Source organism: Ursus maritimus, unplaced genomic scaffold, assembly GCF_017311325.1.
Source record: "Ursus maritimus isolate PB19 unplaced genomic scaffold, ASM1731132v1 scaffold_13, whole genome shotgun sequence".
Taxonomy (NCBI): domain Eukaryota; kingdom Metazoa; phylum Chordata; class Mammalia; order Carnivora; family Ursidae; genus Ursus; species Ursus maritimus.
In genome coordinates, this window is record NW_024423675.1 from 53,696,791 (window position 1) to 53,720,749 (window position 23,959).

The 23,959-nt window shown below is 45.9% G+C and overlaps 1 protein-coding gene across 4 annotated transcripts in view; it reads left to right on the forward strand.

Annotated features, from left to right (window-relative positions):
- The window catches only part of UST (uronyl 2-sulfotransferase), a 303,870-nt gene that overhangs the window by 187,630 nt on the left and 92,281 nt on the right, over positions 1–23,959 (forward strand). For all 4 annotated transcript variants that reach the window (XM_040627939.1, XM_040627940.1, XM_040627941.1 and 1 more), the window contains exon 5: positions 1,723–1,876. In XM_040627939.1, the coding sequence (XP_040483873.1) occupies positions 1,723–1,876 (154 nt within the window). The remainder of the gene's footprint in view (positions 1–1,722; positions 1,877–23,959) is intronic.

Here is a 23,959-nt window from a genome sequence, read left to right on the forward strand (position 1 = left end):
TGCGCGTGCGGCCACGTGGATGTCACCTGCATACATCTGGGAGCTGACAGGATTCCTACCGGCATGGCTCACCTGGCGCGCGAGCAGCGTGCTTTCCAAGGTGGAGTCGTCCAGGAGTCCAGAATGTCATTCATGCATCCTGGTGCCTGAAATTCCGCCCCTGAAGAATCGCTTCTTTTTTGTCCCTTTGGATTCTTCTCTCTGAAGGTTCGCTTTCAAAATGCAGAGAAGCTGAGGATGACATTATGTGCGTGAATACACAGAAAAGGATCGGTGGCGTGTTAGGTCCACTTTTCTCTACAGCAGAGCCCTGTGATAGCAGCAGAAACTTGCCAACTTAGAAGCAGATGCCCAGGCAGTCACGTCTTCATGGGTTGAGCACCTGCTGTGTGCCACGCACCATGCTAAGTGACCTCGTTCCCCACTCTAGGAGGCAGTCTGATGGGAGAGGCAGACCTGGACACACAGTGCTGGAGAGAGGGACGGACACAGCATGGGACTGACTTGCTGAGGGATGTGACTGACTCTGGGCTGTGTTTTGAAAGGTGACAGAGTCTGCCAGCTGAAGAGAGGTGGGAGGCTCATGTCCATTTTTCTCTGAACTCCTTCTGACCCCTGACAGAATGTCGAGGCATCCTCATCAGAAGGTCATGGGGTCACAGGGTAAAAGGAGCCTGTGGGTCCTTCAGAGCAAGACCTCTGTCCAGAGCCTGGAGTGTTCTCCCAGTCTCCTCCGGGTTAACTGTTTTCAGGCGGGTTGAAGAGAAAGGGGAGGAATCCTTAAGCACAAGTCAGCCAACCTAATCCTTTTGCCTTGGGAAGGCCTTGCCCTTAGGCTAGCATTCAGAGCATTGCTCCAGCCCCTTTGTGGAAGGCATTAAAATGGAACACCTAGATATTTGTTTTATTTTTATCTAAAACCACCATCACTTGAGGATAATTACATTGATTTCTGCTGTGTTCACATGTCCCTCACATTATTAATTTTCTCAACTCTGGAATCTTCTCTCCGTGGTTCAGAGCACAGTTCCCGGAGCCAGACTGCCCGGGTTCATAGCCCGGCTCAGCCACAAACTGCTCACGCTGTCCCTGCCCCCGTGTCAGTGAGGAGGATTATGCTTTCTACCCCACAGACATGTTGTGAGGCTTCTGTGAGGTGGTCACAAAAGGTGTTTACAACAAAGTGACTTAATAAATGTTGTGGGTGTTTAATAAATGTTGGCTAATATTACCCACTTCCTGGAGAGCACCTCACCTGAGACTGTTTGAACCAGAATGTGAGAATAAAGCACCGTCTCAGCCAGCGAGGAAATCAGGATTTACCAAACATTCTGGGAGGGCCAAGCCCTGGCAGTGTGCGTGTGCCAGGCCCTGGGAATACAAAACCCCACCCCGCGCCCCGGCCCCCGGGAGCCCACAGCCTAGGGAGAAAGCAAGACAGCGTCCCCACGTCCCTGCGGACGAATGCGGGCGCTGGCGCAGAGCCGTGCGGCTGACAGTCCGGCCAGCCTCCCAGCGGCCACGTGCACGGACGTTGCCGGCACATAACAAACCGCCCATCGGGAAGCACCGCTCGCTGCTGACGTTGTGCACTGGTACCTTAGCAGCTGGGGTCCTCGCGTGATAAAATGTGAACTGGAGGGGAAACAGTGTCTAAGCGGGCTTTCTTTTCCTCCAGAAGGGATGGGTTGTAACAGCTCCATGTTTGTGTGCGTGTGTTAGGTTTGGAGGAGACCAGCCTGTCTACATCAACATCATTAGAGACCCCGTCAACCGGTTTTTATCTAACTATTTTTTCCGTCGATTTGGAGACTGGAGAGGGGAACAGAATCACATGATCCGCACCCCCAGCATGAGGCAGGAGGAGCGCTACCTGGTAAGTCCTGTCGCATCCGAGCAGCGGTCCCTCCCCTGCCCCGGGAGTGGCCCTGGAGGCCGGGGAGCTCTCCCTTTCCTCCTTCCCCATGGCGTCCCCGTGGCATTTCCGTGGCACCCTCCTTGGGGACAAGCTTTTGCCAATGAAAAGCTAATTGTCCCAGATGACCCAGATCCTGGTGAACATCTTCTCAAATGACTTTCTAATCGTGTTTTTCGTGGTTTGTCTTTAGTGCTAGATTTTAGATCCTAGAGAAGGAAGAACCTTTCCTCGGAGGTCCTGACCTGTGCTGTTGTCATTTAGATGTGTTTAGGAGTCTCTCTTAGAGGGCCACAAAGTGTTTCCTCTGAGAGAGGGGTGTTTTCAGAGGAGACCCTGCAATTCCATAAAGGATGTGGGCACACGCGTGACTAGTTTACAGGTGGTCCGATGTCAAGTCCGGGTTCTTGTCGCCACAGCACAACAGAATCACGCCGTCTTGGCAAAACTAATCTTTCTGGGCTTTGTTTGGGGACCCTCAGCTCCGTGGGGATGTGAACTTTGACCCCAGGAGTTGTTTCCACAGTGCAGAGTTGGAAACGAAAACGGAGGGCCAAATGATGCATCTTTCCCCCAGCACCAGCGCCAAAATACATTTCTCATCTGCTTGTGACCCAGATTGACAAAAGCTTGCTGAGTAGCTGAGAGCCCATGGCCAGAAAGCAGAAATCCTGGTCTGTGTGTCTGAGGGAGCCTGTTGGGGTCACCCAGACCCATCCTGGGCTGTCGGGCACAAGCAGAAGGAGCAGAAAGGAATGAGGGGTCCGTGCAACTCTGTTCCCAGGACGGGAGAGTGATGCAGAGTCTGAGCCCACCGCTGCCAAGGCCACAGAGCGTCCTGGTAGCTAAGGACAAGTGTCGTTCCTCACAGGTCCAGCCAATGACCAAACTTCTCTTAATTTTTAAAAATGTAATAAGAGTATGTGTTTGGAGGATGGGAACATTTTGGATGATATCACTTTCATGTCTTAAAATCCATGAGTGGAGTTGAGAAAACTGAGATGCGTGGAGGTTGTGTCTTCTCTGGTGCAAAGCAGCTCACTCATAGATGGGCCAAGACCCGAAACTAAGCCTTGTCCCTCCCCATTCAGGATATATTCAACTACGTATTGCTTTAATGAAATATTTTTAAAGTGGCTTTTACTTTTTTTCAAAATTTTATTGGTAAAAACTCTTATCTTTTTCTTTAAACTCCATGTTACGAATATGGCTACATATTTTTTATTTTGTGACAAGTACATTTTCAGGGTATAGAACCACTTAGCAGTGAGCTAGGCAGGCCAGAGTGGGGATCCCGCAGGACCAGCCAAGAGGGTCCTTGGCTTGATGCAGGATGGAAATCAAATGCGAGCCAGCAGGAGGTGAAAACAGAATTTATTGGAGATACAGAGAGAAAGAGACCTAGAGAGAGCAACTGGGAGACTTGGAAAGGAAAGAGGAGGTCTTTGTCTTTGCTTGGAGTCTGGGTTTTTTATTGGCAATTATGGTCTGGTGCATGTGTCCTCTCAGACCTCCAGGAGCTGGTCAGAACAAGGACAGGGTCCAGGGGTCCTTCATCAGTCATTCATTCCCCGAAGCCAGTAGTCCTGGTGTGGAGATATCTAGCAGCAGTAGTCTGGAATAGGCACGTGATGCCTCTGTGTGGTCATTCCTTAGATATCTGGAAAACTCCGAAGATGTCATTATCTCTTTGTCCCTTACAGGGAGGACATACATGAAGGTAAGGCATGTGGAGGGAAGGAGTGCAGGTCCTAGCAAGAATGGGAACAGGAAAGAAGCAAAGGGAGAAACCAGCCTTTTCTGTCATGGGGCCCCTGCAGTGGGTGCATGTGTGGCTCATTCAGAGATCAGCAAGGAGAGCCGTGTGGCTGGTGCAGAGTGAGCAGTGGGGCCAGGAGAGTGGCAGGTGGAGAATTCAGAGAGGTAAGGTTTGGAGACAACGGATCTTGTACAGCCCTGTGGGTCCCTCCAGTTTCTCTAAGTGAGCTGGGAAATAACATGAATGACCCCAAATGGAACACACCTTCATCAGTGATTCCTTCTCCTGAATCTCCATGAGAAAGCCTGAGCCCTTCTCCCAGCGGGGGTATGTCGTCCCATCAGCCTTCAGACATTCTCAGCAGTTCTCCCCCGACTTTCTAGGAGTCAGGACCTCCCTCCTGCTCTAGACCTTATCTGGCAGATCCCTGGATGCTTTCCCTGCAAGTCTCACAAGACTCCTCACACTCAAAGTGCCCACACGGTTCTATTGAAAATGGAGTTTGTTGGATGGCGACCCCAGAGTTATGCAGTGCACAAGCTACACAGCTGTACGGGGAGGTCCTGATGTTCTTCCTCTGTGCTATCACAGACTTCTGTGCTGGTTATATCATTTCTCTGGATGAGATCATGTCTTAACTTCTCTCCTGTCCTCCCAACATAGATAGAGTTCCATCTATGTTCCTGGCACCCAGAAGAGGGGTTAAAATATTGGAGGCCTAAATAGCATTCTACTTACTAAAAAACAAACACATAATAATATGGAAGTTGAGGGCAGTTCTCTAGGTTTTTCTACCCTGTTATCTTTTTGCTGTCCTAGAAATCATTGCCCATCACATAAGTCTTGACACATTCACACACGGTAAGTCGTAATCATTAGCCAGAGAAGTTGTAAACAGGAGAGAAAAAAAATCATGGTTTAGATTTTTTTTAAAAAAAACCCACAGAGTATTGAAAGTTGGTAGTGGAGGCAAATCTTCTATGTTTGAAGGGGAGGGAGCTGCCTTTATGGTGTGATTTGAGAGATTCTGGGGAAATTTCCCAGCCTGGAATTCTACCCTTAGAGATTTGCAGGGGCCCCCTTTCCCAATGTAAGCGCCGTGTCCTGGGAAGGGCCTAGGTCCGATGAGCTCATGTCATTCCTTGGCAGGGCCCCAGCAGGAGAACACTGGGCTCCCCAAAGCAGCAGAGGGAGAAATCAGGGGAGCATGGAATAGAAAGGGGAGCCCAAGGGACACGTGACTCCTTCATGACCCGACCCCTGCCTGACCCAGTTAGAAGACTCTTTTCTTGTTCAAAGGATAGTTTGTTTATTTGAAAGAAGACGGTCTTTTGCCTTTTTTTTTTTAATAGCTGAAACTTTTTATTTCATCTCCTTGGTCCATTAAACCCTTGAAATAAAACTGCCCCCTTTCAGAGCCTGTCCTCATTTTGGCAAGCCCTGGTGGTCAGTTGTTTGACTCAAAAGAGGGTGTTGTTTGTGTCTCGGTAGGGTGTAGGGCAGCTGTGAGGGGACCGCGGGCCCCTCCACTAGGCCCTCCCCTGGGGGCGAGGGCCGAGAGGGGATGCACAGGGGGAACCCACACCCGAGGTGGCAGGCGTGGCAGCCCCCCCCCCCCACCGGGGCTGTGTGATGAGGCCTCTCCCTGAACCCTACACGCACACAGAGTCACGGGGACCGGCCCAAAAGGGGGCTACTGCTGTACCCACGTTATTCCAGATCTCAGCGCTCAAAGCCACTTGCTTTATCCAGTTGCCAAAAATCAGGCAGTTCTGCTCCTGGCCCTGAGCCTTGTAACGCTGCTTAGCATACAGCTGAGAGAGGGCCAGGGCCTGTGAGCCTGCCCAGGGGGTAAAATAATATCATCTTGTGATGCTGGGTGATTTGGAAGAAAGTAGGAAAGGGTAAAGGGATCATAGGATTTGCAGGGTCCCTGGAGGTCATGAGGAAACTCTTGTTTCACAGGTGTAGGACTGGAGCCTGGGTCTAGGGGTGGGTCAGAGGCCCTGCCAGAAGTTGAAGCCTGGCCTCCCAACTCCATGACTATATGGTTGGATCACTGGGATCTGATGCTTTACTTCCTGGATAGTAAAGGGAGAAGTGAACTGGGCTGGGCCAAGTCCTATGCTTTTGGAGCAAAATCATTTTGTCTTTACGAAGACACAGCTGTTACAACGTTTTTTGTTGTTTTTGTTGTTTTTTTCCTCCAAATATTCAAGCGTCTTATAGCTATTTCCCATATTTTCTGGAAACAAGTAGATTTTTCTAGAAGTTTCTATTTCTTTCCAAACCATGCTTCATTTATATTCACCAAAAAATAATTTCAAAATAAATTATTGCTAGAACGGATACAAATTCAACTTCTAGCAGCCACGCCATGAAAAGATGGTTCTCTTGGGCTCATTTCTCTTTGTCCAGAGCCAGAAACGTGGCTGCCCAGGGCAGAGGTGACTGCCTTCTTTTTTGGTTTTAGTATCATAAGGTGGGACAGAGCTGGCACAGGCGCACTTGGGTACATCCCAGCATAGGAGACTCTTCTCCAGCTGGAGTCCAGGCTCCTTTATTGCCAACACAAGGAGATACCTGGCACCTGGAACTTAGTTAATGAAAGAATGAAGGCTGCTAAGTAAGGAAAAGCAACTATTGTGATTGACAGGTGAGGGAGAGCATCTCATGCCTGCAGAAGCCACTCTCTTTTCCAGTTGCTGAATTTCCCTGCAAATGGATTTCTTGCCTGACATTTCCACTCAGTTAGTTATACGTGTGTGATTTCTGCTTGCCGTTTGCCTAAAACCTGGCCCTAGGAAGTTTCATGGTAAAATGTTCTGCAGAGATACCAGTTTGCACTTTCAAACTCCCAAAAATGTCACGTTGGCCTCCTGGCTCAACCTTATTGCAAATTCACTGGACGACCCTCCACGGGATGACCCTCCATTTGAAGAGCAGGGAGAGGAGGAGATTTTCCCGGAGAGGAAACTGCCTCTGTGATACTGTTTATTCGGCTTGGCTGTAAAGCGTGGAAAGTAATACATGTTTAAAAGAAAAGATGCATAATTTACAGCTTCTTAATTTATAAAGAATTCAGTGAATCATGTTGGCCCCATCGGATTCTGGAGAAGTTTGAAAACTGGCCAGCGTCAGCAAAGGTTTTCAGAAAGCTATATGCATTTTAATCTGCTTGCAAGTTTTGGACTCTGAATGTCCTTTAGCTTTAGAAATGTATATGTGAAATACTCACTTCTGGAAATTTCCACTCTGGCCTGACCAGCTGAGGCTGTCCCATGAAAGAAACCTTAGGTTTGCCTCTGTCTCTAAAGCATCCTTCTCCTTAAAAAAAAAAAAAAAAGAAAAAAAGGGGGGATTTGAATGATCTGCTTTTGAAGTATTTCGATAAATATGTCTTTGAATTTTTGAAAGTAAAAAAATAAGACTCCATCTCCAACGAATTCAGAGTTGGCTTCGAGATTGCAGTCAGAGAGCACTGCCTCGCCGGGTGACCCAGCCAGTGGTTTAGCCTTTGGGAACCTTACTTTTCTCATCTGTACAATGGGGACATCTTGCCCCCCCCCCGCTTTGTCTGTATCACAGAGTTGTTGGGAGAATAAATTAAACATTCTACACAGAAGCACTCTGATAGCTGAAAGTCTCCTAAACATGTCTCCACACTGGTGTTTTCATTCCCCTGGCTCTCTTCATGGCCCCCGAGACCTAAAGAGACTATTTCCCCTGTAGACAGGGGCTCCCATTCTCATGTGGCTCAGGCCACACTGGGCCATGTCCTTGAACCGTGAGGTTCACCTCCACCAAGATCTCAGACTGGCCCCACGAGGCCCCTTCCCCTGGGAATCTGTTTCTAAGGAAACTGCTTCTCTCTGTGTTCCCAACAGCTGGAGACACGTTTTGATCCCAGCCTACTGGCATCGATTTGTCCCGTGTTTATTTACTTGGAAGCCTGAGCAGCTGCGGGCACGGGGCTGGAGGCCGCAGAGGCAGCGTGCTCTGGGCTCCTAAGGCGTGGGGAGGAAAGGTGTGCTGGCCCCAAAGGCTCTCACATGCCCCGTGAGCCGCGCACAGGCACAGAAGAGTCCCCGCTCGAGAGAAATGTTTTTGAAATCCATTTGTCCTGAGGTGTGTCCAGAGCGGTCCAGGCATTGTTAGAGGCAAAACCACTTCTGGGGTTCCGCAGACCGTGGAGGGCCCCGGGAGCTGCCGGCAAACAGAGACGATGACGTCGCCGGAGGAGGGGAGGCAGGAGAGCTGAGAACAAGAAGGGGTCTTGGAGAAAAGGCCGGCTAGGAGCCTTGTGAAGGGCAAACAGAGACCTCCAGCCGCTGCTCGAGGTGCCACCAAATAGTCACCTCCCTGCACGTGGTGTCGTGGCCCTGCACGTGGTGTCGTGGGTTAGTGTGCTCTCCTCATGTTAGCTCACTCATCCTCCAGCATCCCCTAGGGTAGGTATTACCACCCACCCCTCGGCCCCCTTTTACAGGCTCAGAAGGCGAGCCCAGAGAGCCTCCGTGGATAGGGCCACACTCTGAACACGAGGCAGTTGCATTAGGCCACGTGGGTTACAAAGAGCTCAGACCCACTCAGGTCGCCTCAGGGAATGGGTTGGGGGAGCAGAAATGTGAGAGTAATTACGAGGATGTGTCTGGTGATGAGGACGAAGGACCGCTATGGCCAGCAAAGGCCAGGACGTGCCATGCAGAGCCCGGCCCACGGGAAGGTCCAGGGGCAGCGTGGAGCCCAGTCTCACGGCGGGGCACTAGAAGGGGCTCAGAATTGGAGCAAGGCCTAGCCACCACGTTATGTCGGCGCCAGGCCACCCAGGGGTTCCCAGCTCCCTATTCAGCCGCTCGCTCTCCTCTCCCCAGCATCAGTGGCCTCGTCCGCTGCTCCCACAGTGGTGCCTGGTGTTTCTCTTTAGCTCACATTCCAGGCCCTTAGTGCCCCTGAATCGTCCAGCTGGTCACTCCGCCCAGCCCCCTCACACGTCATGTTTGGCTGCCCCGACCCAAGTCTCCTCTCTGCTCTGGTCAGGGGGGCCGTCAGATGGATGGGGCAGGATGGAGCAGCCTGCCTGTTAGCTTCCCATTGCTGCTGTGACAATTTACCACATACCTAGTGGCTTCAACAACAGAAATTTCTGTTACATTTCTGTAGGTCAGAAGTCTGACAGGTCTCACGGGGCTAACATCAAGGTGTTGGCGAGCTGCATTCCCTTTTGGAGGTTCAAAGGGAAGACTCACTTCCTAGTGTGTTCAAAGTGGACAGAATCCATGTCCTGTGGTTGTAGGATTGAGATCACATTTTCTTGTTGGTAATCCGATGAGCACCATGCCCATTTTCTAGAGGCATCTATGTTCCTTCAAATATGGCCCCCTTTTTCCACCTTCAAGGCAACCAGTGGTGAGTTGGGTCCCTCACCTGCTGTAAGTCTCTCCTCCTTCCACCTCATTCCTTAAACCCAGCTGAGGAGGGTTCTCCACTTTGAAGGATTCCTGTGGTTAGTTGGCGCTCATCCAGAGAATCCAGAATAATCTCCCCATTTCAAGGACTGTAACCTTAACTGCATCTGCAGAATCCTTTTTTGCTCCATAAGATACCATATTCACAGGTCCCAGGGATTAAGGTATGGACATCTTCAGAGCCCATTATTCTGCCTGCCACAGGGTCGCCAAGGACTACAGGTCCTGAGGGGACTGTGGAAGTGATGTGAGCATGACAGGCATTTGAAACTCGACTTGTCCCATCTGTGGGTGGGAGCTCACATCTCCTTTGCCCTGTGGCATGCCACCATGCAGTGACACCAAACTATAGCCTCCCTGCTTCCAGTCTACAAAACCAAGAGTCCAGTCATACATTTTGGTGTTTCTCCTTCTACTAGTGACTCATCCGTCCATCCATCCATTTGTCATTCATTATTCAGTAAACATTGATAGTACCTTCTGTATGTCAGGCACAATAATAGAAACTGGAGATAAAATATTGAGCAAAAATAGACTCTGTGTCTATCCTCATAGAGCTCAAGTCCTATAAGTGAGGCAGGCATTAATCCCCAAACCACACAAATGCATGTCAAGTAGTAACTGCATCACATTCGTTCATGCAGAGACGTGGCACTGTCTAGGCATAGAATGAGGCACTGGGCAAGTCTGGAGGTCAGAGAAGTGTTGGTTGAAATAAGACCTAAAGGGAAAGAGGAGAAGAACATCCAGACATAGGGAACAACACATGCAAAGGTCCTGTGGCAGGAGGGAGCACAGTAAGCTGAGGGGGAGAATGAGGGAGGCTGGAGGAGTGTGAGCACAGGAAGGAAATAAAAAGCTGAGTCCAGTAATGTGGGCAGACAGGGGTCAGGCCCTGTGAAAGAGCACTGGAAAGACACTCAGGATTTTAAGCAAGGGAAGCATGTTTACATGGGATCCTGAAATTTTACATTTTGAAAAATAAAATAGCTACAAAATACAGAATAGAGAAGGACTTCAAGTATATCCGGGTAGACCAGTTAGTTCAAGGCTAAGTGCACAGATCTAATTGGGAGATAAATCGAGGAGGGAGTATTGTGAAGTACTGACCACGCTCAAGGAACAGCTCCAGTTTGGGGCAGGGGTGGTGATGGGGGAGCATTTACAAACAAGTGGAAAATTCTTCACTGTCCTTCCAGTTGTAAACTGCCTGGCTAGCAACAGAAGAACCAAGCTTGAAAACCTTACCACCAGCCAGGAGAGAGGTAATAGCTCAGTGCAGCAGCACAGAAATTGTCATTGGCTGGGATGTGTTTAATTAGCAAAAGACTAATGCGGATGCAGCCTGACAATTCAGGTGAGGAGGATAATCAGGAAGAGTGGGCGTCATTGGGGGAGGCTTCCTAGCCCAGGTGGGAGCTCAGTCTTTAAGGACGGACGTAGATTAAGGCAGGGATAAGGGTCAAGAGGACCATAGGAGCAGAGTGTTTGTGCAAAAGCCCGAGAGCCTGAAGCTTGCTCTTCGGTGAGCTGCACAGCTTGGCTGCAGGGAGGCGAGGAGCTTTGGGACGGGTGAAGCAGTTCTCCAGATGGCCCTGAGCAGGGGAAGCAGCACGCTTTCCTGATGGAAGGTCCCAGCAGGAGCATCAAACCCAGGGGCCGCCAGAGCACAGCCAGGTGCATCCGCTGGCCACCTGTCAGCTGAGCTCATCTGCTCCCGACCCCGCCCCTCACTGTGAGTCAGCGGCCCCTGCAGCTGTCTGCTTGCTCGGGGCTCAGCTCTGCGTCCCTGCTGGGCCAGTTGGCTCATATTCACAAAGGTGATGGTTCTCAGCCTGGCCACTCATTAGAATCACCTGGGGGGCTTTAAAAACCACAGTTGCCTGCCTCCCACACCCAGCGATGCCGGCTTAATTGTTCTGGAGTGCAGCCTGGGCTTTGGGATTTGTTGAAAGCTCTGGAAGTGATGCCAACATGTAGCTGAGGTTGAGAACTATGGCAGGATAACAGCACATCCATCCATTCTTGGCTGTATTAGCAGGAGCTGTTCTCACGGCGAGACACACCTCCTGAGTATCTTCTAGAGTCTTACTTTCTGTATCCTCCACCCATTTGGAAAAAGCTATATTTGCCTTCCCCTCAGAAATGTGTCTACTTGTAAGGCTTTGAACTGGCACGTGCAAATAAATGTCATTAAAGACGTCTGATGGTATAGTGCAAGGTTTGTTGTATTTACGTACACTTGCACATGTGTTGTCAGGCTTGCTTCTGAATCGAAGTAGGTAATATCTATTATACAGAAGCCAAAGAGTATAGTCTACGTACATTTAAGATCTCACTTTACAGAACCCCGCTTTAGGCAGTAAAAGAGAGAGTGAGGACATCTCCACTGCCACTTCTTCGAAGAGACATGTATCACTCTTTAAATGCCGGCCAGTTTATACAAATACGTACACATGCTAAATAAAAAGACATGGGTGACTAGAACTACACTTTAAAATGCAGAACTAATACTTTAAATGTTCTTTAAAATAATGTGCCCTCACGGCGCTTACTATTCAAAGAAGTTACGGGGTGAAGTTTTATATAAAGTAAAAAAACTGATGGCTCAGTTGATCTGTGTTAAAATTTAGAATTTCATACCCCGCATTTGTTTTTCGGAACCTGGCACACCTCTTTGGTTGTCCTCAATTTACTTTGCCAAATCATAATGTTTTTTTTCTCTGCCCCTTCGTTTTACATACACAGCATAAATTCCCCAAAGGCGGGATGACCTCCAAACATGTTCTTAAAAATATTTTGCAAAGTCTGAAGATGGACAGGAAAGGTAAAAGTATAAAACATCTAAGAGATTTATTGGAGTCTCAGCTTGAATTCTAATTGCAAGTACTTATGAAAATGTCAATATTAACATGAAATAGCTGGCAGTTTTTCTAATAAATGTAAATTGAATTAGATGGTGCATAATTGGAAAAATGCTTGCTTTGCTCAGGCTCACTCAAAACAAGCCCTAGAATTTGCTAGCTGCAGAGCCTGGCCCTCTAATGGCTGGAAATGGAAGAACAAATACTTTTGACTACAGGATAGAAACTATGAAGAGGGCATGGCTGACCATTTGGCACCGTATCCAGGCCCCCTTCCCAGAGCATGGGGCACGATGTAGATGTTTAACGTGAGTATATTCTTAAAAAGAGGTGGCAGCATCTGACTCTTGGTTTCGGCTCAGGTCATGATCTCAGGGTCGTGAGGTCGAGCCCCACGTCAGTCTTCACGCTCAGCATGGAATCAGCTTGATACTCTCCTTCCACCCCTCCCCCCCCGTGCTCATACACTCTTGCACTCTCTCTCTCTCTCTCAAATAAATAAATAAATCCTAAAAACCAAGAAAAGGTGGCTAGATGGGGGCTGCAGAGTGGGGGGTCAAAAGCAGACTAAGCGCCTTGGAGCTTCAGGGCCATCTTCAATAGAAGCAGGTATGACAGATGCTTGATCTCCTGAAATGCAACAGGAAGGTGAAACTCACCTCAAAATATTAAAAATTCAAATGCCTGGGAAAGTTATGGAATAAATACTCAAGCCTGGAAATTGTGATGGGCTTAGCTCTAATTAGTTTTGCAGAGCACACTTAACAACTACTTCAGTTCCCTTTTATGATTGACTAAGGAGTGTCACAGACAGGGTAGAACTGATACGAGCAAATGTGGCTTGTTGGGAACTTAATAGGAAATTTGATCTTATCCCCCATGACACTTGCCTTAATCTTCTAGGAATGCAGCCAGGAATGAATGGGGCAGTTGGGGGGTGAACTGGTGATAAAATCGTGCAACCTGTAGGCACAGACCACTTTTTCTCTGACCCTAACCTCATGAATATATTTGTGGTTAAATGAAAGAAGTTTAAGGAAAGCCTACTCAACTTCATGACAAAGATAGCTTTTTAAAAATGGCTCTGCATTTTCTTTGACAAAGGAAAAAGACAATAGAATTGTATCGCCATTCAGCTCAGTGTTTCTATACTCATCTTTTGCATTAAAGAGGAAGTAACACTGATAGGAATTTATGGTAAGATGGCTTCCCCTTTGCCACCTGCAGAGATTTAAATGCTCACTTCCAGTTTTTGAAATAAACTCACCTGTTGAATGAGCTTTGTAAAAGAATCAGCAGATGTATAAAAGAAGGTTATCGATTTCTTTTTTTTTAAGATTTATTCATTTGAGAGAGAGAAAAAGCAAGAGACAGAGCACAAGCAGGGGGAAGAGCGGAGGAGAGGGAGAAGCAGGCTGCCCACTCAGCAGGGAGCCCCACACGGGGCTTGATCCCAGGACCCTGGGATCGTGACCTGAGCCAAAGGCAGACGCTTAACTGACTGAACCTCCCAGGTGCCCCAGAAGGTTATCAATTTCAACAAGAGATGGATGGCGATAAAAATATCAGATATAATTATGATGATCTCTACCCGACCACTATTAATATGAACCATGTGAGATTAAGAAAGGTGACCTGATCAAAGACAGCAAGATTAACCTCGACCAACTTCAATGGCTGCTAATCCTTATCTCTCCAGGAAGTATTACTTGGTGTGGATTATATTTTTTTTTACATACTAATGTGTATTACTTCTTAAATCCTTCCAATTATTTCATGGTTGTATATGTCTTATATTTTTAACTAAATGTAATTCTCTAGATGATAGGACATAATCTCCTCTTTTAATCTTAGTGCCCATCATGGCTCTGTGGCCAAAACCCAGCCTAACTTTCAGTACATACTTAATAACAGATACAAATGTACATGGAGAACCAATGACGTTTGCCTCTCTTCTCCACCTCCATGTGAAACTTCAGCGTATTTTGAACACCTACAATGTGCCAGGCACTGTGATGGCAAGACAGCAAACTATAGTAAGATGGGCGTCTGTTCCTATTTCCTGCCTCTACCACACACAAAGAAACCCTGTATTCCACTGTTAGTGAGTGATAGATACTCCCATTTGTTCAGTCACCCAAGCAAAAAACTCTGGAGTCATCCCTCCTGCTTTCTTCTCCTGACCCCCCAACCCATGTGCAATTGCCACCAACTTAGCCTGTTGTCCTCCTGCAAGCAGAGCCTGAGGCAAGGGCTTGGGTGAAGGGTATGGGAATTTGGACAATGATCCCAGGGAATAGCCATGAGGTACTGGAGAAGGGAACAGGGAAGGCCAGTCAGTACAAGGAAGGCCAGTAAAAGGGTATGTCCTCACGTTGGTCACTCCTTTGGAAACCAAGGCTCAAGCCTGCCAGGACTCTCTGAGGACAGTATAGAATTTGCCCTAAATTTTTTCTGCTTGGGGAAAGAACAAGGGGAGAATTTACCCACTGATTTCATCCTTTGTTGTCAACTTTGCCCCTTAACTCCCTCATATCTGTGCTCTGCACACATGAGTGCCACGTGGGTTCCTGTGGGCTAGCACTGAGAACAGAAGGCAAGGGATGTGTCAAGCTGCTGAGGCAGTTGCTTTTTTGTGAATCTGTGGCTACTGCAATGGCTAGAGTAAAAAGTGGCCATGAGGATGGGAAGCGGGGTGCAAGAGTGTCCAGTTCCCCTGCCAAGCCAGTTGGTTCTTCCCCCTTGACTTCTTTCAGATCAGCCTCCATCAGGGGTCATCAATAAAGCCCTCATCCTTTCTCATCTGGATATCTGCCAAAGCCTCATGGGCTCAATCAACCTGTCTCTGGTTCATCTTCTTCCAATCCATAGTCATAACATCCAGTGTACAAATCTGACATCGTCATTCCGCTGCTTATGACTCTTCCAGGTCTTTCTGCTCCCTAGATGTAAGGGATTTCATATCTATCAATGATATTATAATATTATCATTATTGTTTAATCAATAAGCATCACAACCGCATGTGAATCCATAATCATGTCAAAAAAAACTTCAATAGATAAAAGCATCACAAACCAATAGAGAAGGGATAGGTTTATCAGTACATTGTATGGGAAAAAAGGACATGAGAATGAGCCAGTTTTGGGAAGAGGGTGCAAGAAGCATGGTTTGATTAGCATTTATTCAGGAAAGCAAGAAGTCAAAGTTGGATTGGTACAAATTAGTGAGCATCTTGAAAACCAGAGGAAGGACTTCAGAATTCATCACAGAAGGCGGAAGTCACCAAGCTTCTTGAGCAAGAAAGTAAATATCATGGTGTGAAACGCCACTTCTAAGTTGTGTGCTACACTTAGACTTTCTTCAAGCTGTTTAAAAAAAAAATTCTCCATGGTGACTTCCAGGTTTTTATTATAATTCACATTGTTTAAATTAAAATCTTTGATTCATTTGAAATTTATCCTGCTGTCAGGTGTAACATATCAATCCAGTATCCTTTTCCCTCCCAGAGAGCTAACAAATTATCCCAACAACTTTAATAGAATAATTCATCTTTTCCACATTAAAGTGTCACTTTTAGCATATAATTATTGTTTTTGGAGGAACCTATTTTTTGACTTTTAATCTTGTTTCCTTCATCTGTGTCTTTAGGTACAGTAGCACAGTATTATATATCTAATCTCTTCTCATTAATCTTTTCCCCCAACCATCCTAGCTCTTTGTCTTTGTTAATTTTTGCATAGAAACTTCCAGATCCTCTTGTTCAGCTCCCCTCCAGAAAACCCTATCGTTCCATATTTAGTTTACATTAAGTTTTAGGTTAAAATATAGAGAACTGACATCTTTATGTAGAGTCTTATTATTTAAAGAATATATTTTGCCTTTCCATTTATTCAATTTTCTGTCATATCCCTGTAGAGTATTTTAAAGGAGTCATCATTTAGATCTTGCACAGTTATGTTTATTTCTAGGTTATTTTATCTTTTTTATTGTTGTTGCTATTGTTGCATGTTATTATTACTATTATTAAATTCTGTATATTATTTTTAACTCAGCCAACTCAATTCTCTTACTGTTTCTCAATAAATTTTCAGGAAATTCTTTTCATTTACCAGATAAAATTGTATCCCCAGCTAATCATGATAATTTTTCTCTTTTGTCCAGTTTTTATAAATCTTATCCAATTGCTTTTGTTCGTATCTCTAGACAAGTGTTAACTATAGTGGTGATAAGAATTGGTTTCTTATAGAAACCAGATAATTGAACTAAAAATCAAATCACTCTTATCAATGTTTGATCATTTCTACTTTTTTTCTACTAGAGTGGAATGTTTAGGATCTAGACTGTTTGGAATTTCATTTCAGGGAGAATATAAGTGGTGTAAATCTCAGTGTCTAATGACAGAAAACCTAAGGAAAAGACAGTATTTTTCTAACCCTCCACCTTTAGATATCATTATTGGCAGCCACCACTATTATCTGGTGACCAGAGTGACTGCATTCTCAGAGCTCATTTCTCTGGATCAAGGAGGGAAAGACAACATATTAGGGATAAATTCAATGTTGGAGTCCCTTCTGGAAGTCTCTGGACTGGATATGATCTTGTTTCTTTTCCCATGGGTGTGGTTTCCCGGCAAGTCAGTTCGTCAGTGACCACATTTAATAAATTGTAATAAATGCAGAACGCACTCCTCATTCACAACTTTGTAGTACAAAGGAGACATGAGAAACAACTAGAGCCTGAGGGTGGAATTAGGTACACATTTTACTTTGCCTTTAATTAGGAACAAATGTAAAAATGAAGTGTTGCCAGGTTAAGACCATCTTTGGCGAGGTCGGGCCCATCTCTGACCCTGAGACCACATGTCTCCCCAACTTCTGTTGTACCGTCTTCTTTGACTTCCTGTGGGGTTGCTACAAAAGTCCTTTGATGTAAACCTGAGCGCACCTGACTTTCAAAAGGCAAGGACTCTTCGATTAGGACCCAGTACTTCAAGCAGTTGTCAATCTATTTACATACAAATATGAAAGCAAATAAGCCAAGATCCTTGAGAGGAACCTTGACGGTGGACACTTGAGTGAATGATGCTTCTCGTCGAAGTTTTGGGCTTGGAAAGCACTGTGGGACAGCTTCAAAGGGACACCCACTTCCTGCCATGCTCTCTCACAGCCCTGTGTGGTCGGGAGGCCTGCCAGTAACTGAGCCTGTTATGTCTCCTTTACTTCTGGAAACTAAGTTGAAGTGAGAGAATAAACCCCCTCACTTGAATTGTTTTGACTTAATATGTTTCTGAGACTTTCACTTTGTCACTTCCGGCTGCTCCCCATCATTAAATTTAGATCATTAATACCATAAATTAGTATATGCCTTTTATTTTTATGGGCAAATCCCAAATGCAAAAGGCTGAGTGATTCTTTAGTGTGAACTGTGGGTTCTGTGCCCAGCCCTTTGCAGACAGGCTGCTCCTGTTTCACGATGTTTCTTTCTTCCCGCTAATACTTGCACCCTGTTTCTTCAGCCTTCCTTGGATATCCTGTAACAGTCTAGTGCAGTCAGTCTCACACATCTTGCCTTATTTTTGCCCAATCTGCTCACATATGTATTTAAAACTTTTGAATAATATACGTACATCGCCAATCTATAATAATCCTGATTGAAAAAAAAAGTTCTTCATTCATTCAGTCCAATCTGCATTGAAACCCTTTTTATTTTTCCTTTGGAATGCCTCTCAGATTTCCTCAGCTTCTCTCCGTTGCTGCCACCGTCTTCAACGTCTCCCACCTCTCCGATAGCTCCCGACAGACCTCCTCGCAGCCGATTTCCCTCCCTTGCCCCTTGCTTAGCCCCCCAGATGAGTTTTCCAAAGTAGCCCTTCACGTCATCGTTTAATCCCTTTCTCAAGAAACTAGGTGACTCCTGCCTTCTGGGATGAATTCTAAAGTCCGTTCAAAACTCTCACTAATCTGGATCTATCCTGCCTTCGTAGTTCACTGCTTTCCCAAACTAATGCTACCAATCAAACCAAGCCGCTCGCATCCTCTTCCCAGAGCAGGCTGCCATCCGCTGCCATGCCTTCTGTTGCTCCCTCAAGCTGGGAAGCCTCCTCCTCAGTTCTCTCTCCATCCATCTCCTACCTGCCCTTCAACAGTTCCTCTGTTGATTCTGGGCTCTCTTGATTCCAACCTTTGGCAGGTGCTGTCTCTTTTCTAGAATTCCAGTTACTCTTGTGTTCTTCCCCTATTGCTCGAGTTCACACCCGTTCCAGGTAGTGTGAAGTACTTGAATCTTAACTTGATCCTCACAACACAGTCTTACGAGAGTATTATTATATTATTACGCTCTCATTTTACAGATGAGAAGCCTGATGTTCCGCGAGGTTGAGAGTTAAGTTACACTCGGTAAGTGATGAAGCTAGGATTCAAACTCAGGCGGTCTGGCTCCAGTGGGCATGGTCCTAACCACTATACTGAACTGCCTCTTGGCTGTTGCACAGGACTCTCTCATTGTTTCCTGAGTCCTGCCCCAGGCTGTCAGCTCCTGAAAGGCAGGTCTCATCTTCCCAGCTTTGTGTCCATCACATTCATTGCCTCCCTAGAGCCCATCGTGTAGAAAGTTCTTAACAGAATTCCCTCCACATGTGCAGAGAACTTACCTGTCTTGCTTACCAGCATTTCTTCACCTAAAAAATAAAAATAAAAAGACCAGGGGGTTAGCACATGGTAAGTGCTCGAGAATATTTGTTGGATAAATAACTAAATGAATATTTGATTGAGTCACAGTTTGATAAACATATGATCGAATCAGTGCATTCTTCCTTAGCTTTTCCTTTCATGTAAATTTGCATATCTGTATTTTGTGGACAAGCCTCTCCATTGCCTCCCAGCCACTGCCGATAACTGAGCTGGACTCTTGACTAAAGCAAATGGATGTTCAGATGTCATCAACTAATTGTTGCCTCTATGGATCTAAAGGGTTTCAGAGTTCATCTTTCTATGCGAGCTGATGACATTAAGTTCTACCCATTTAATTAAGTCAGTGTTTTAGTATCAAAAATAAAAAGAGGCACTGTTCAGTTTAGACAGCTAACAAATAGTACTTTTATACTTGAGGTCTATAGTGCTTGCTTATTTATGAGTAAATAAAATGGTATCATTCGTTTGACAAATTTCAACATTTCATCTTTAGAAATCTTCTTTATGAGCGAGCTCTTCTAAACTGAAGGAATCTATTATTTGTTTTATACCCTATGCCTGAAATCTACTTCGGGCTCCACTTTTCATCCAGTGTCGATTTTAGCATTTTAGATAAAAGACACCTCATCTAATTCTCTCTAAATGCTATTAGTGGAAGTCAGGCTTCTGCAGAGCACAGTCTGTATTTAATTTATTTACAAAGCCTCATTCAGCATTGAGAATTTTAAAATTCAGTCAAAATAAATGATTTTACATCAAGGGCCAAATTAACACCAAGTTTTCAAAGGGTTTTTCTTTTGAAAAATTCAAAGCACCTCATTAAGTCTACAGTCTTCCAAAAAAATGTGTTCTCCAAGATAGCCTTATTAGTCCCAATTTGCAAATGACAAAGTTGTGGCAAGAAGCAATTAAATATCTTTACCAGGGTCTACTGGAATGGAGTCGCACAGGATAGGCCCTTAACTTATGATCAGACTATCATTGGTTAATTAGAAGAGGCCCAAAAAACCAAACAGGCAGGAAAATGATCAGCAAGGAGGGAGCCAAATGGAAGACCAGGATTTGTTATCAGGCCTGTTTTAACATGGGATCCCAGGCAGTTGAGAAGAGAAAAGCAAAAACCCAGACCTCAGTTAGTCACAGTACTTAAAGGTAGAAAAGAAACATAAAGGTTATCTCATCTCAGCCATCCATTTGAGTACTTATGAGTGGGAAGGTCAGGACCGCCACATGGGTTAAGTTCTCATCCTGCTGCTGTTGACGGCAAAGGCGTCAGGCCCAACTGGGTGTTAGCAGAAAAAGTAAATTTAGGAAATTAAACATCGGGAACAAGTCTATGAAGTGCTGGATGATCTCGAAGGGTGTGCATGAGGTTCTGAAGCAAAATTACAAAGCCCAGAAATGATGGCTATCTCCTTCACTTTTCCAATTTCCTGCTCACCAGCTTCCATACTGTAATCCCACACCTGTCCACAGTTAGAGGACACAGTCAGCTCAAGTCGACCACAGGTGAACCTCTGTCCACCCCCCCTCCACATGCTCACACACACACACTCAGTGACTGAAAATTCAAGTTTTTTGTTTTTTGGGTTTTTTTTTAAGTTAAGCTCTTCTTCCTGAGTTCTTTCCTCTAATTATGAATAAGCCTGGTCTGTCTGGCATTTTGTTACATCTTTTAATGAACCTCCCCATCTGCAACTGATTATGTACATCATGTGCCTAAAATGATCAGACTATTTATATTCTAATGTGGTTAATTCGTTCATTCTTTCTTTCAACAAATACTCAGCACCTACCCTGTAGCCAGTGTTTTGGCAGATACTGAAAATACAATAATGAGAAACACAGATGTGCTCCAGCCCTCACGGAGTATATAATCTGTCAGGGGAAAACGGGCATTAAACAAGTAACTGGGGGAGGTGACCTGGTTATAGGAACAGCATGTGCGGAGGTCAAGAGTCTCAGGTCCTGCGAAAATCTCATATGGATGGAGTTTAAAAAGCAGAGGACAAGGGTGTGATAAGGAGATGGATAGGTGGGCAGGGCTTGATCATAAAAGGCCTTCAAAAACAGCCTAAGTATGTGGGCCTTTATGCTGAAGACAATGAAAAGTCAAAGACAGGGTGAATTGTGGCTGGGTGGGGGGATGCGGGGAGATGACATGATTGGATTTGCATTTGAAATTTTATGCAAGAGGAAGATACCTAAAACGGAACTAGATAAATTATTTTGGTGTGGAATAGATCATGGTAGAGGAAGCCAAGAGAAGTGGATAGATTGAGACACGTCTATGAGGTAGAATCAGCAGGCTTCATGAGTGGTTGACTTGGAGCTGAAGGAGGAGCAGGAGTTAAGGAAGATTCCAGGTTTCTGGTTGGAGCAATTCAACCTGAGGGTGGGGAACGAAGAGACAGAGGGGCAGGAAAAACACTGAGTTTCAGATGCCTGAATTATATGTGACAGGGACATCCAGCAAGCAGAAGACAAGGCTGGGCTGGATCTACGGGACTAGAAATTATCAGTATCCAGAGAGAGAGTAATTAATCTACTAAACTACATATTCCATAAAGGGTGAGATCACGTCTGGAACAATGCTGGTGCTCAGTAATGATTCACTAAAAGTTGTTGAATTGAAGCCATGGGGTGAAATTAAGGTTGAGGGATAAAAGAGCCTGTGGGTCACCCATTTTTTAGCACTCATTGAGGAGCTGGGAGCAAAGGAAACTGAGCAAGAGTTCAAAGAAGAGGATAATGTAGAGAGGTGGCATTATAGGATCAGAGGAAAATAGTTTTCATTGTTGGAAGTTTCTAGACGGGGCAAGCAAAATGAAACTAGAAAAATGTAGCCATCTTGGATTTAACAACATGGCAAGAGCAAGTCATCTTGGCAAGAATAGTTTCCATTTAGTGATAAGGATAGAGGCCAGATGAAGTTGAGCAGAGGGCAGGAATGACAAAGGAAGGTGGAGACAGTGATAGGAAGGGCAAGTCTGTATTGTCCTGGTGAACCATGCACACCAAGGTTGGTAGCCATTGTCTCTTCCGAAGAGGATGTTCTCTTTCAGGATCACTTACCAGGGGAAGAGGTAGGTCCTCAAAAACTAAGGGTTAAGGAAATCCCACAGCATTCCTTAAAACAAACAAACAAACAAAAACTTATTGAGCATTTAATACATACAAAGTCCAAAGTGATTAGCATGCGAGGTCCTCCAAGATGAGATTGGACATGCAGAGATTTATTGGAAGAAATGCCTGTCAGGGTAAAAAGAGCTGAGAAGAGCAATGAAGAGCAGATAAGGAAGAATCAAGTAGGCAGAAAATCAGACTATAGTGCCGTTCCAAGAAAGCTTTGTCCAGGCCAATGGGGAATCTTCAAGCCAAGGTCACCCATCAGAGGAGTCTTGCCTGTTGCAGGAATGGGCCTGCCATAGTCTGTTTGCCACGCTCAGTCTTTGGCTGAGAGCAGCCCATGGGAAGCATGGCCTCGGCACAAATGAGGTGATAGGTTCAGAGCAAAGCATCTAGGGCCATTGGTCAATTACTCTCCCTGTAGCAGGAAAGGTTCATAGCTGCCACACATTCAGTATCTCATTTAATCTGTACATCATCCCTCTAAGATGTCATCATGCTCATTTCACGGTTGAGACCAGGGATTACAGAAGTTAAGTAACTTGCCTAAATTCCAACTAGTAAGAGGCAGAGCCTAGATTTCAACCAGTGGTGTGCCAGATCTGGCTTAGACTGGCTCAGAGCAATTGTTAAATTTTTAGGAATTGTGCTATCCCTTGACATCAAGATAGTAGCTTGAATTTGGCCATGGTGGGAGTATGTACACCATGGAAATTTGCAAATGCTACGAATCAGGCCTCTATGTGTTTTTTTTCTGGAAAGGTGGTTGTTACACACTCACCAGCACACACCAGTGATTTGAACCCAGGTCATCCGACTCCAGAGCTACCCCTCCTACCTCTATGCTACATGCAGTTGCCTTAATGATGCCCTGATGCATTTCTGATACAAAAAATTCCTTAAGCCACTCCCCTTCCTCTGAATCCCTGTAGCAGGGGTTGTCATGCCCTGTGTTTTGCCCTTCCCTGTACTCCTCCATCACCATTGTGTGCTCTGGCTCCCTATCTAGACAGAAAATTTCTCCAGGACAGAGAGAGGAACTGTATCCCTGGCCCCCGCACACCACCGCACCTCTCAATACATATTTGCTGCTGCAGTTGATGCTGACATACTCACACACTTCTCTTGATAATGAGGGAATGGTGGCATCTCTAAAATGATGTAAAAGGTGGTGCTCTGTGCAGTTCCATCTGTCATCACTCGTATTTAGATCCTGAATCTTACATTTAGAAAGGCGGACACTACTGGGAAGTGTGTTTCAACCTCAGGATGACCTCTTAAGAGAACTGTAACATCCATTACAGCCCAGTGATGTGGTTGGGATGCTTCCTGCCTCCTCCCACCCACACACCAGGAGGTAGATTAATTACCTGTCTGCCTGGCCACTGGCTGTTTGTTGGGAAATTGTTTACTGTCCAACAGCCCTGCACTCTCTAGCCTGGGAAACAAAGCATGCATGCTACCTGCAAGGAGGGAGCCCCGAGTCTTCTCGCATTGTGTCGCGCCTCCAGTGTCTCCGAGAGCCCAGCATCCGTAGAGAACAAGCCCAGCAAGGGTAGGTTGAAAAGAATCTGCCCAGGGGACTCAGGCCACTGTAGAAAGTGCTGTGCCGTGAGTGGTCCTGAGACGTCAGAAGCCTTGGGTTTGGGGTCGCTTCAACCTGCATACATGTGAGCTACTCCAAACATTTCTAGTGCCCAGGAACAAGCCGTGGAAGGAGCTTGGGCCAGGAAGCCTGCTTCCAGATAAAAAAAGCAGGTCCCTCATGAGAGCAACCCTTGCCCTCCAGCAAAGCTCTTTGAAATCTTCTGGCATTGCAACAGAATCTGTAAATCACCACTTCCTCTGCATCACTTCCAGCCATGTTTCTTCCTTATTAATTTATTCTAAAAATGCTTTTTTGAGTGTCTACTGTATGGCAGGCCCTTCTCTCAGCACTTGGGAGACATCAGCTAATAGAACAAAATTGCTCCTGCTGTGGGGGCTCCCTTCTGAGACGCGTCCCTTACTCCGATCCTCTTGATCTTCGTTGCATGGGTGTGTGTTCGTGCGTCCAACATGGATTCATTCAGCCAGCAGGCCCTGGGCATCTGCTGTGTGTCTGCTGGGGGGGGGGGGGGGGGGGGCACAAAAG